This window comes from Balaenoptera acutorostrata, chromosome 8 (genome assembly GCF_949987535.1).
Source record: "Balaenoptera acutorostrata chromosome 8, mBalAcu1.1, whole genome shotgun sequence".
Classification (NCBI taxonomy): Eukaryota; Metazoa; Chordata; class Mammalia; order Artiodactyla; family Balaenopteridae; genus Balaenoptera; species Balaenoptera acutorostrata.
The window spans coordinates 30,268,698-30,281,857 of record NC_080071.1 but is presented as its reverse complement, the minus strand read 5'-3'; the positions used below and the strand labels follow the sequence as shown (position 1 = coordinate 30,281,857).

General features: G+C 40.2%; 1 protein-coding gene across 4 annotated transcripts in view; it reads right to left on the bottom strand.

Annotated features, from left to right (window-relative positions):
• Positions 1-12,273, bottom strand: part of NOSTRIN (nitric oxide synthase trafficking) — a 57,860-nt gene extending 45,587 nt beyond the window's left edge. For 2 of the 4 annotated variants that reach the window (XM_007183223.2, XM_057551474.1), the window contains exons 1-2: positions 12,011-12,271; positions 2,942-3,027 (exon numbers count right to left, since the gene is read on the bottom strand). In XM_007183223.2, the coding sequence (XP_007183285.2) occupies positions 2,942-3,027; positions 12,011-12,037 (113 nt within the window). In that variant the 5' untranslated portion in view covers positions 12,038-12,271. Of the gene's footprint in view, positions 1-2,941; positions 3,028-4,609; positions 4,659-12,010 lie in introns of those variants that run through there. The other 2 variants (XM_057551475.1, XM_057551477.1) reach the window with 2 other exon arrangements.
• Between the last annotated feature and the right edge of the window lie 887 nt (positions 12,274-13,160).

The following is a 13,160-nucleotide window of genomic DNA, read 5'->3' as shown; positions in this document are numbered from 1 at the left end:
TTGTCTAAGTAATATGATAGTTTCTTTTCAAGAGTACTAGCTTTCTAGGCATTTTTCTAATACAAGGGAAAGGTATCATTGATTCATATGTAATAAGCCCATCTATTTAAGAGGAAAATAAGCCCAGTGCTCATGTCCAGATAACTGGTGGGAAACAGCTTTTTTATCTTTCGTGTATCTGGGGAGCTAATTGCTGATTTCGCAGAATAGGGTCAGTGAAGGCAAGTGTAATACCAGCTATGTTGTGGCCATTCATCCTTTTGATATGGTAATTATGTTCTCAGAGCTCAAACACTTCATTGGAAGAGGTAGTGACATCAGAATCACTCCCCATGGGAAAGAAATGACCCAGTCCCGGCAAGGGAGGTGGCCTCAGCAAAGGGCAGCTGACACGTAGGAATACGGCTGGAAAAATCACAGTGTGCCACGTATTCATAGATTAGTAGGGAGTTTGTGTCCATCAGAAAACAGTTCTCCCGAAACACCTAACTCTTTTAGTGTGGATGACACCCTTCAGGTTAACTGCATGATCAAACAGCTAAGCAGAGGGAGGAGAGCTTCAAGCTCAAGTGTGAGGAGATATTGCCAAATGCACATTTATCAGGAATAAACATAAAGCAATTCACACAAGGCATCTTGGCTAAGGGGAAATGATTTAATTGTAAAAGGTTAGCTTTATGCATTGTTCAGGAAAGCATCTATTGTATAAACAACCTAATATCCAGAATAATTTTTTTGGTCTAGGTAAACGATTAGATCCCCTTTTTGTATTTATGCTATGCAGTTTTTATCCCAGAGACATGCATGTAATTTTGCTAGCCAGTAGTATTCTTTAGATTTTCAAATTCTAAATTCTGCTCTATGAGGAGGTAAAACCATGAAGGGAGATATCTTTAGCTACCCAAGTGTTTCTCCTTCATTGGAGCTTGTTTGCCATTCTGGAATGTGTGGATGGAGAGTTTTGCATGTGAATAGGTCCAGGGCAGATGGTAACCTGAGGAAGCAACTTCAAGAGAGACACAAGTAAGAAATGAAGGTTCTGATTGTATATAAAGTAGGTGTAGGTATGTCTGCGGCAAGGCGGAGATACAGAGTTACCTAGACAAGGGAAAAACAATAGGGCCATTTTGGAAAAGTAATTCCCCCAAATTTATTCAGTCATTTGTTGAGTCTGTTTACCAGGCATTATTTATCACCTGGCTTCCATCTTCACAGCTCTCTACCAGGCATTAGTTTTGAACCTGGAGACACCAAATAATCAAGGCCCAGCTGACTGCAACCCAGGTCACTTGTATGGCTACTCTGTGTATAGATTCTTCTTGATCTGCAGGAGGGAGATGCTTTCTAATTTAGGTAATAGGTTGAACTTGTATAATAGTTAACTGGTTTTATTTTAAATAATTTCCTTTGAGATGGGTAAAAATATTTTCTTACAGAACAAATTCCCTCCCAGATTGGTCCTCCCTCTTCTTTTCATAGAATTAAAGCAATTTGTCTATTAAGATAGAAATAACTTACTACAAATTTTTTTCTTTTTGACTCCATTTGACAAACCTGGTTGTTTTCTTTATAAAAACACATTTGGGGACTAATAAGAACCTGCTGTATAAAAAAATAATTAAAATAAAATTCAAAAATTCAAAAAAAAAAAAAAAAAAAAGCACATTTGGGGACTTCCCTGGTGGTCCAGCAGTTAAGACTCCACGCTCCCAATGCAGGGGGCCCGGGTTCGATCCCTGGTCAGGGAACTAGATCTCGCACGCCACAACTAAAGATCCCGCACAATGCAACGAAGATCCCACACCGGGCAATGAAGATGCCGCGTGCCTGCAACTAAGGCCCGGCGCAGATAGATAGATAGATAAATAAATAAATAAATATGAAAACAAAAAACAAAAGGTAATCCAAACTCTTTATAAGCATTCGTTAAATAAATATAATTTTTTTAAAAAAAGCACATTTGAACTCTCCTGTATCTTTCCTTGGCCTCATTCATCAGCCCTGATAAAGCTAATGTTCTCCCTTGCTCTTGACCTACTAATACAGGATGCAATCAACTCAGGCATCTTTGTTCTTATGGTACACATGCAATATTTTAAATTTGAAATGGGTTCCCTTGAAAGAATAAACAATCTTTTCTGAAGGTCTCTTTGGAGTTGTTTATTACAGAGCTGTCTGGACATAGGGAAATGGCCTAAGCACCCTTTATGGCCCCATTCAGTCCTCGTGGACTCTAATTTTAAGCAGGAAATTTTGTAACTGTCTTAACTGAGTTCAGTGTGTTCATTTCACCACAGTGAACAGCTTTACACATGATCGTATCTAGTATTAGGAGAAGATGATACTGTTGGGGATATATGTATATGTATAGCTGATTCACTTTGTTATAAAGCAGAAACTAACACACCATTGTAAAGCAATTATACTCCAATAATGACGTTAAAAAAAAAAAAGCAAATAAAAAGAGAGAAGATGATACTGAAAACGGTGACTTTTCATTCATCCACGCGTTCATTCAACAGACACTTACTGAAGAAGTCAAAAGGCCGGACTCTAAGAGCTCAGCATACAAAGAAGAATAAGACGCAGCCACTACCCTTGCTAGGGAGACAGAAATGTAAACGAATAATTGCCATCAGTGTGAGGAGCACACTAATGGTAGTACACATCGGTACAATGGTGGGCCCCAGGAGAGGGTAATAATCAGAAGGGACTTGACTGAGCCTTCCCAAGCAGAATTACTTCCTGTTGTTTCCTGATTTTTATGGTGCCCCAATGATAAATGTGAAATAACAGAGAATCACTCTTCAAACCAATTTCTCAAGTACCAAAATATAACACTGTGTTCTGGAAAGTAGGACAGCTGTAATCACTCCTCCACTTATATCGCTTGCTGCAACTAAAGAGGAAGAACTGCTTCATGCAAACATGCATTTTGTACCTTTGCTGAAGAATGGATGTGATTTGCTTGCAGAAATCTTCTCCATTTTGAGAAAACTCCTTTAGGTTCTTGTATACTTTATTATACTGAAAAAGATGCACAGAGGGATTATGAGCACTTCCAAAGACTGAACTCCTATAAATTCAGAACGCTGCTGTAATGATGACTGTCGCTGTAAATGATCATGCAGCTACAGAATGCACACCTTTTGGATGAGTTCTTATAATAAAGATGAAGTCTCTTCTGTATGGATGTGAAAGATCCTGGAGAACTTTTCAAAAATAAAGCTGGTCTACCTGTCTCTTCTTAAGCCAAATGCAAACAATTCAACAGTGGGGTGCATTTGGATTCCTGTCACCCCTATTATTCCCAGGAAGGCTAAAAGTACATTCTGAAATACACTGCATATTCCCCGCAAATTCCAAAATACTATCCCTGGACCTCATGACAAACCCTGAACCATTAAAGCGAGTACTTCTTGGCTGAGATAGAAAACGTAAGTGAATAATTTGGTAATAAAATTTCTCCTAGGCCCCTCTATGTCTCATTTAACTCTAGTAATAAGAATGTTATAATAATGAGTTGAACATTTTGGTTGAACCAAACCTTATAAATTTATCTATATATGAATTTAGCCTGTAGACACAAAAATTCCAGTCAAAAGATTTTGTCATGTGACTTAGAACTCCACAATGTTATTCTGAAAATTGTATTGGTGAGGCTAGACATTGATGACAATAGATTTTAAGTGCCCAGATGGAGAGGGCAAGTGTCAATTGATTCTGCTGCTTCCCTGACACAGAGTGGGTGAGTGAGGTGATCAAGTCTCAAACACACTGTCTCAACGTTTCCATCTGGGAGATGCGATAGCCCATCACATTTTTCAAGATAAGTTTGTACACAAGAGGATGCAAATTCTGTGTAGATTGAGTGCCATGTGGTGGCTCTTTGTTCATACAATGAGCCAGCCTCTTCCAGCCCTCAGATGTCTCGGGCATGCTGCTGGTCGCTTGTTGAGAAGGGGAAAGGGAAGGAAACTCACACTTCCTGAGTACCTACTATGGGGCAGGCGTGTTCCCATTATATGAATCCTCAGAGCTGAGGCAACCTTTCAGCTATAGCACCTGGAGTAAGCAGCTAGCAGAGTAGCAAAGAGGACACAGGACACAGAGGTAGAAAGACCTAAAGAAATGACCTAAGCCAGGTCCCTACCTTCAGGGGTGGAACCAACCAATACCTAGGATGTAGAAACATAATCCTATAGCTACCAAATCTTTTTCTCTTTATGCAGTAGTTTAACTTTCCCCTGAATTTAACACAGAAAGCCATGGCAGGATTTGGCAGACACACAATAGGAGCAAACAGCTTCATTGAAACTGCCTGGGACACAAAAACAACTGTGAGAGGGCACAGCTCTTTAGAAGGACATTGTTAACTCCTAAAGCAAGGTTTGCAAAAATTCGGTGCCTATAGGCACCTGGATGAGGGAGGAGCAGGATGGGGGCAGTGAACTGGAGAGACAGCTGCCACAACAACTCTGGACCATGGACCAGCTTTTTTTGTGCAAAAAAGCTGAAATGAGGATTGGTATCTGAAACATAATTTTTAAAATTTTGCAGCAAACAATTCACAAAATTTTAAACTCTTTGCCAAGCAAGCAAAACATACCTGTAGTGCAATCCAAGTGTAGCCTCCGTCATGAAGAAATGATTCTCCTCTGGGGCATGAGAATAAAATCACTATTGGGCAACCAAGCTTTCTCATTTTTATTTCCACAAACATAAGTTGTCATCTATGAATGATGTGATACTTTCAGGCCTCCTTCCTCCCCTTACAAGTACAATGGAAGAGTTTGGTAAGCATTTTTAAATTGTTTAGCTTTTTTGTTTATTCCTTTGTTACCTAAACACTTTCACTAAATTGTCCCTTAAGGCTTTTATTTTCTTCACATAACACCAAATAACATCCAATAAAACATACCTAGGTATCATGAGAAGAAAACAGAGACATGTTTAGCAGGCACATGCCCCTGGAATAAAGTCATTTCTCAGCCCCTCTCACCCTGAGGTGTAGTAGCCATGTGACTAAATGCTTCCCAAAGAGGTATGGGTGAAAGTTTTGTGTTGGGTTTTAGTGAAAGTTCCTTCCCCCTTTTTCCTGAAACCTGGACTTAAAATGACAGCTGATGCCGTAAGGTGATCTTGAGGATGGATGCCACATGCTAAGATATTAGATCAGAAAGCGAGAAAGAGCCTGGGTCCCTGATGCCCTGGGGGCCAACGCAGAAGCCCCCAACTCTCTACTTTTGGACTTATTTTATTTATGAGAGAAATATAACAGTAGGCTTTTTTAAAAGCCACTTTTATTTTGGGTTTTCTAAATAATGCAGCTAAACATAGTTCTAACTCATACACAGTCTTTTAACTTTTTATTTTAAATTATGAAACATTTTTATGTTTTATAAATAATGATACAAACAATAATTAGGATACACATTATATTCTCACTACCTAAGTTACAGAGATATTGACACTTTGCTTCTGCTTTTTAAATAACAATTTTTCCTTTTAATAATTTCTTTGACTATTCTTGCACATTTATTCTTCCATATCAACATTTATCTAATTACAATTTTTAAAGTCCCTGTTGAGATCCTAAGTGGAATCGCATTACATCTATATATCTCAATTTGAGGAAATTAACTTTTTTATGGTATTTAGACTTCCCACCCAAGGGCATAGTAAGTCTTTTCATTTGTTCAAATCTTATTTCATGTTCAATAAAATTTTATGGTTTTCTTTATAGGTCCTGTAGCATTCTTATTTACTTAGAAATATCTCACAGTATTACACACTATTAAGCTATTTTTTAAAATAGTGTCTTACTTGTTTCTCTCTCCAGCTTACACCAAAACAGAAACAAAGACCCAACAAAAATATCAGGGGGCCATGTGCAGGAGAGAAAGATTTGGATGCATGCTTGCAAAGTGAATTTTTCTGTTCTCAAACTCTGTAAGGCTGGGGCTGGGAGAAGACGAAGCAGAGAGTTGGATGGAAGGATGCCTTCCGAGCAGCAGAGAGAAGAAACTCCCATCAGGAAAACTAGGAGGGGAGGGAAGGGACTCTGAGATGAGCTGTCTTAGGACGTGGACCCCCATCAGCCCACCATCACCAGAAGAGGCGATTTGCATCCAATAGTCCTGGGGAAAGAATGGGGTGCCTCAGATACCATGTATGAGGATGGGGACAGGTAGGGGAAACCTTGACCCTAACCAAAGTGGAAATGAGCAGAACCAGTTGAGAATTTTTCCCTGTCCTGGGGCTGCAGGGGCTACTGCATTTCCCAAACTTATCAAGCCATCAAAACTCTCCAAACATATTTTTAAAATACTATCTCCACAGGACTAGTTCTAGGAAGCCAGAAAGCCTGGAAAGTTTATAAACCAATGATTCAAAACTCAATTGCTTTCAGAGGAGAGTGGGTGAGCTTTGGCAGTATGGAGACCACCTGTCTTTCCCTAAGGCATTCAGATTCAACTTTTTAAAGCAAGAATCTGCTCAAACCAAGCACATCTTATGGCATCAGTTGCCCCTGGGGCTCCCAGTTTTGGATTTGGGGAGGATTTTCCTGTCATTTAATAGGCTAGTACTTCCTAATTTTTTTCACATCATGGTATACATGGAAAATGATATTTGTACTGGAACAATGTGGCAAATGGACAAAGTTGTTCAAGGTAGAAGCAACTGGCCCATGAGCTCAGCCCTCCAGCTACACCCCACCTGTAACTCATCCCCCAGACCCCTGGGCACTTGTGTGCGCAGGTACACACAAGTCAGGAAGTTCTTCAATACATTATGTTGTTGTTAACTCAATGATCATAAGAATGGGATGTTCTGCTTATTACAGCAATGGGGAGAATCTTTATCGTTGACTCTACATATAATGTACTGGACACTCCACGACAAACCCTGATCCAGAATGAGATAAAGGTGACATCAATAAATTAAAGAGTGACTAAGAATAGTTCCTTTATTTCAGCATAACCCCTTTTTTAGATTCAATGATTCTGTTACCTTTCATCTTGTACCATGTACTCAGACTTGAAGACAAAAGCTGTCTTGCAAAAGCAGACTTGCATAAACATCAAAGCAGACCCCAGAGACCATCTCATCCAGTGTGTGTGTGTGTGTGTGTGTGTGTGTGTGTGTGTGTGTGTGTAATCAGAAAATCTTAGAACTTATCTGCTTTGAGGGGATGAAGTCTCTTGACCTTGACTTTGGCTCTCCTTCTCCTCTGCCATCTTTCTTCCCCACCCCACTCTCACCCAGCACAGGGGTCTCTGAAGGGATTCCATGGAGCACAGTTTGGAAACCACTAAAGTCCAATCCTCTTATTTTATAGTTAAGGCAGAAACAGCGAAAGATAACCTCATTAGTTAGAGACAGAACTGTGATAAGAAATGTTAAGTGAGCAAATCAACTAGAGAATCTATTAGAAATAAATATATTTATAAATAGCTAATCAGTATAATCACACTAAGTGTACTCAGAGTGGTATTACCTTTCAGTATTATGAGCAGTGCAGATCGCTCCCCACCAATGTCATCAACCAGCACAGAAGGCTTTGCTCTACCCAGAGTCATGGAAGATGAATTTTTCCTGTTTTTTCCCACCTATTGAGCTTTTGAATACCCCACCCCCTACCAAATATTCATTCCAGGAAAGAACCTACTGTTGATCTTACATCTCCATTTGAATTTATATTAGCATGCTGCTTTTCCCTAAGGTCATTAAGTACTAGGAAAAAACGACATGTTTTTTTTTTTCCCTGATAAAGGGATTGCAGGCTGGTGGAGAAATATGTGGGATCTTTCTGAGAACCTAAAAATCCCTTCAGGTAGATAACTAATGTACACAGACATGTCCCATTCTGCCATTAAGAAAATGCTTCTGCCCAGCACTTATAAGCAAATTCTGTTGGATAAATATCGTTACGAAAAAACTTAGTAACCTAGGCAATTGGCACCTGAAATGATTAGACAGATGTCTTGTGAACAACAAAAAATTCACTTTATCAACCTTGGCCTAGCTGCTCTTTCTGAGTTTCCATGATTTGAATGATTAAGAAGGTTAAATTCAATCACTCTAGAAAAATCCATTTTCATTCTAGGTGCAAGTATGAAAAGTTTGCTTTTTTTTTTTTTTTGGTGGGTGGGGGGTAATGATGATCCTCATAGTGTTAAACAAACCATGATGTTCTACTTAAATTTAATCAAATAAGCTTTTGTTGGATGCCTTTCACATACCAGGCACTGTGCTACTGATTTCATGTGGCGTAATATCTCTAAGTACTGCTTTTGTAAACTAAGAGATTGTAGTTATTAGGCACCTGGGGAATATTTAGAATCTCCACGGCAGGCTGTCACAGATGGTGAGATACATTAAAGAACACAGCCTACTTCATCCTCTCCTCCTCCTACTTTACAGATGAGGAAACAGAGGCCCACAAAATGTGAAACAGCACATCCCACATCGCACTGACGCGCACCGCGGATGCTGCGGGCCGACATCCATGCCAGACCCAAGCTGCCTCCTTATCTCTGCAGTGTCCCAGCACCCCTCAGGAGCCATGGACCATTGCCCCAGCATCTTTTATATTAGTGCCAGTTAATATCTTCTGACCCAGGCTGAGCCACGGAAATGGGATGCTCAGGTTGGCGTCTGAAGCAGGCTGAAGGAGCGGCCCCACAGTACTGTTTCAACAGCTGATGAAGTTAAGAGAAAAGGCTGACTATGGGGTCCCAGGGAAGCCTGCTTCGACAGGTCCCTACCTGGATACTGAAGGAGTGAGTAAAAGCAAAACCTTGGTTAGAGTTAATTATTTGCCCTTGATTTCTATGGCGTTGTTTCTTAGGAAGGTGCTATTTTTTTTTTTTTTAATGATTAGATTATTTCATTTGGAGATAATCTGATCCTGTTTCCTTGCACATGGATTTGTAAATGATTTCCTTTGGCATATTTTGAGGATTAGAAGCTAAGCTCACAGGCATTAAGGCATCAAGGCCCAGAGCCAATTCTTCTCTTTTGCAAAAAGAGAACTTTTAAAAATCTCCTTCAAATAAGCTCTGACTTTCTCAAGATTAGTTAAAAGTCCTACACAGCATTCAAGCAATCTGTGTGCTACCCTGGTGACTGATAATTTGTGCATAGACACTAACCCAGCTCTTTGAGGTAGAATGGCCCAGCTATCAGGTTATCTTGCTCATTGGAGCATGACCTAAAAGAAGAGGTTGTTAAATTTTTTTCTGGAGTCTGGTGAGACCTATTTTACTCAGAAAAAATATTTTCAAATGCATAAAACAAACTAACAGGATTATAAAGGAAACTAATTATATTGATATATGTTTTATAAAATATAATTTTAAATCATATATTATATGCTTTTTAATTAACATACTAAATAATGAGTCTTAAAAATTACCCAATTTTCTAAGTCACACTGAGTGTGAGTAAACTATTTCTAGATATCTGTAAACAAATGTAATGTTATATAAAAATATAAGTGATTTTTATTAGTTACAAAGTCACAGACACTGCAGTTGTACTAGGGCTTGCTGCTTATATTCAAAATTGGCGGAAATTCTAAATTGCAGTTAGAAACTAACACAAATAAATAGGTCATGCTTTTCCCATTGAAGGTCACACAAACCACTGTTTCCATATGTGGATCCACTGGGGTAGATCAAGTTAAGAACTCTAGCTAAGCTAAGGCCTTATGAATTAGTTGTGTTCCGTGTAACCCTAGAGACTCATGAAATGGAATATTTTGCAGAAAGTTAAAGCTTTGCGTTCTTTTTGGTCTCTTCATGAAACTACCTGTTTCATGAAGCATTCTTTTGCAGTCCACTCCCTTGTTTTATTCTGTTGCCAAACTGCAGCCTCATCTTCACACAGCCTTGTGGCCCAAGCGCAAACTAGGACCGCACCGGGAAATCAACTTGAACACTTGCTGAAGATGAAACAATTGCAAATAAATAAAGGTTCTGTGACTTCAGAGGATTTAGAAACCCTGGCTGAAGGAATATCCTCCTGCTCTCGACTACGTTTGGTGGCAGTGGGCCCAGAAAGATGACTTTCAATTTTGGAGACAAGGACAGGAGTCCTTGGGGCAATAGTTCAGCATAGGGAAAAGGACTCCACATGTCAGGGAGGGAGCAGTAAGCTGACATAGAGATGTGGTGATGCGTTGTCTTGGGAGCTGCTCAAAGGAAATATTTCTCCTAGTTCCAGGTCTGAAGTCAGCCTTAGAAAGGGATATTAGGCTTTTGGTTTTTAGTTTCTGTTTTTGTTTTAACTTATCCTGGCTTCAGTTTTCCTCTCCACTATCTCACTCTTCCCTTGGTCTTGATTTCTTCTTTGTTGACCGTTGGTGCCAAGGTTTTGCTTCCACTTATCCCATCCCCGTCCCACTCACCCACCCTATACAAAAACATTATCGCTAACCTATCAGGAGAAAGGAGAGGAGTCAACATTTTAGTAAGGGAGCAAATGCAAGGAGTGAAAAATAAACAAACAACAAATACATAAACGAGAAAAGACTTTTTGAAAAGTTATCTGTTAGCTTACCAAGAGAGACAAGATTGGGGTGGCGGAAATCAAAGGGAGGAGTTTTCGCCCTTAAAATCTGTATACAACCATATTGTTGGAATTTCTTTTTACCTTAGACACATGTTACTATTGTGTTCTTTTTGGTTTTTTTTTTTTTTACGATTTTTAAAAATATTTATTTATTTATTTATTTTGGTTGCACCAGGTCTTAGTTGCGGCAGGCAGACTTTTTTTTTTTTTTACAAGAGTTAAACAAACTGACACCAAGCATTGTAAGTGGGTGACCACAACAAAAGCAACAATGATTGCAATTACCAAATACGAAACACACTCATACTGTGTCATAATATTGACATTCAGTCCCGTAATCCTCCACTGTAACAGCTTCTTTACTTTGCAGTGAAAATTGATTTGTATATTTTTTGCCTCTGAGACTATTGTGTTTTTAAAAAGTAAAAGTAGGCAGAGCCTGCTACTACGCTGTCATTATTAATATCACTAGCCACCATGACTTTATCTCATTTAGCTCGTCTGATTCCTGAACTCATTCCATGGGATGGTGGATACAGTTTCATCTTTGCTAAGCCTGTGCTTTCCACATCCACTGAATAAACACAAACGAAACCAATAATTCTCTGTTGATCTTTTTCTTTATGGTTTTATTGCAGCCCCTGTTTATCTGCTTCTCCACCTTTTTTTGTTTGTTTTTAATAAAATACTTGAAGGATGAATGCAACCCCTTGCTTCTGATGTCACCAGTTTTAGTTTTTTGGCACCATTTCTTGGGATAACACACTGACAATCTTTGATTACTTTATTTCCTCCCCCCTCCACCCTTTATTTTAATTGCTCCTCATTTCCTAAATTACATCTCTGCTCTTGCAGCTAACAGATCTCACAATTTGACCAACCTTCTATTTTTGGTACCACTCCCAGGATTGAAACAAACACGTTGGTAAACATGTCCGAGGACCACCGCAGGGCGGACAGAGTGCGGAGTCTGTACTTCCTCCCTCGGGCCTTGCAGTTCTGGGCTCTAAATGATATGGGAAAATACGCAAAACCCTTGCATCCTGACTTCATTCCCAGAGCCCCAAACTGGCTGCAGATATTCTGTGCATTTGTGTGTCTACAGTACGCACGATATTGGCACCACTGGCATAGATTTGAAGAATGTTTCCCAAACAGCCGCCATCTGCATGTAAATATAATGCTACATACACTCAAAGTTTTTTCAAGAATATGAGAATAAAAGATGACAATTACCTGCCCTGTCATTTGCTAGAAAGAGCTCTGTTTTAAATTGAACCAAAGAAAAACCACAGACTTTTGTACCAGTGCCAATATCTAAACATGTTTGGCTTCTGAGCGTCCCAAATTTCTTAAGTTCAAATCCATTAATACATAAATCTACTCCTCAGCCGCCCTCTCACACACAGGCAAACCACACTGAGCTACTCACCGAACAATCTGTCAGTGGGTCCCTCATGGTGAAATGTTTGCTTCAGTCCTTTTACCTATGCTCCGGCATTCAGGATGCTGCACCAAAAGTTGGGTGTGTCCTGGACTTCCGGGATTCAAAGGGCCTAGAGTACGTCAGTCCTTGTCAAACACCCCAAGGAGGAAGTCCCAGCCCTGGACTTTAATCCCGTTTGTTTTCTGAAAAAGCAAAGAATGGCTCCGGGTCAAGAGAGCTGGAGTGAGAGAGTGAGAATGACTCCTGTAAATACTTAGGGGTCAGAATACTGTGTCCTGAACTGTGTGGCCTTGAAAGAAAGCCCAGAGGTTATATAAAGCGTTCCTGGTAATTCAGTCACTCAGGGCTAAGAGTAGAGGGATTCTCTCAGCTTGCCATATTCACCTTGTTTTTTATTTTCTGTATTTTCAGTTGCTGTGACACACTGGGGTCTTTTGGGTTGGGGAGGAGGGACTGCACCTTCCAGGGTTAGCTAATTCCTAGAGATAGTAGACAACTCGCTTATAAGCATGGCTTTGATATGCAATCCAACCATCCAGAGCTTAGACTCCCAATCACCTCCCTTATCTACCTCTCACACACCAAGCCAATAGTCCCCCTGCCCCAAATCACCCCAGGGCCAAGGTACCAGACAATTAAGACCACCCCTATATAACCATGACTATAGTGGAAAATGTCCAGAAAAAGCTACCAGGGAGCAGGCATGCATTAACTACCTCGAGGGGCCTAACACAACACAACCCTCACTACTGTCCCAAGAGGACCAAGAAGCTAAGCTATCAAGTCAAGGAGGATTTTTCTATGTTCAACCTCATTTTAAAAAATCACTCAGAAGGATAAAGAGAACCAGAAATCAGCCATCAGCAACTTATTTTTTATCGCTTTCTCTACACCTGTGGCCCAGGGGTCAATCCTGAGATTTCCAGCTAATGGCCTGTTGCCTTGTGACAGCTGGTCTGTGGGCAGCTTTGCTCTGACTGGCAGACAGGTCCCCAGCCCAGAAGGAGCTCCATCCACACAGGCCAGGGGAACACTCCAGAGCTGCCCAGGTGACTCTGACTCCACCCATTTGCCCTTGATGTGCAAGTTCCAGTCCCAGTCCCTGGAAATAACACATGAAGAGGGAGAGACAATG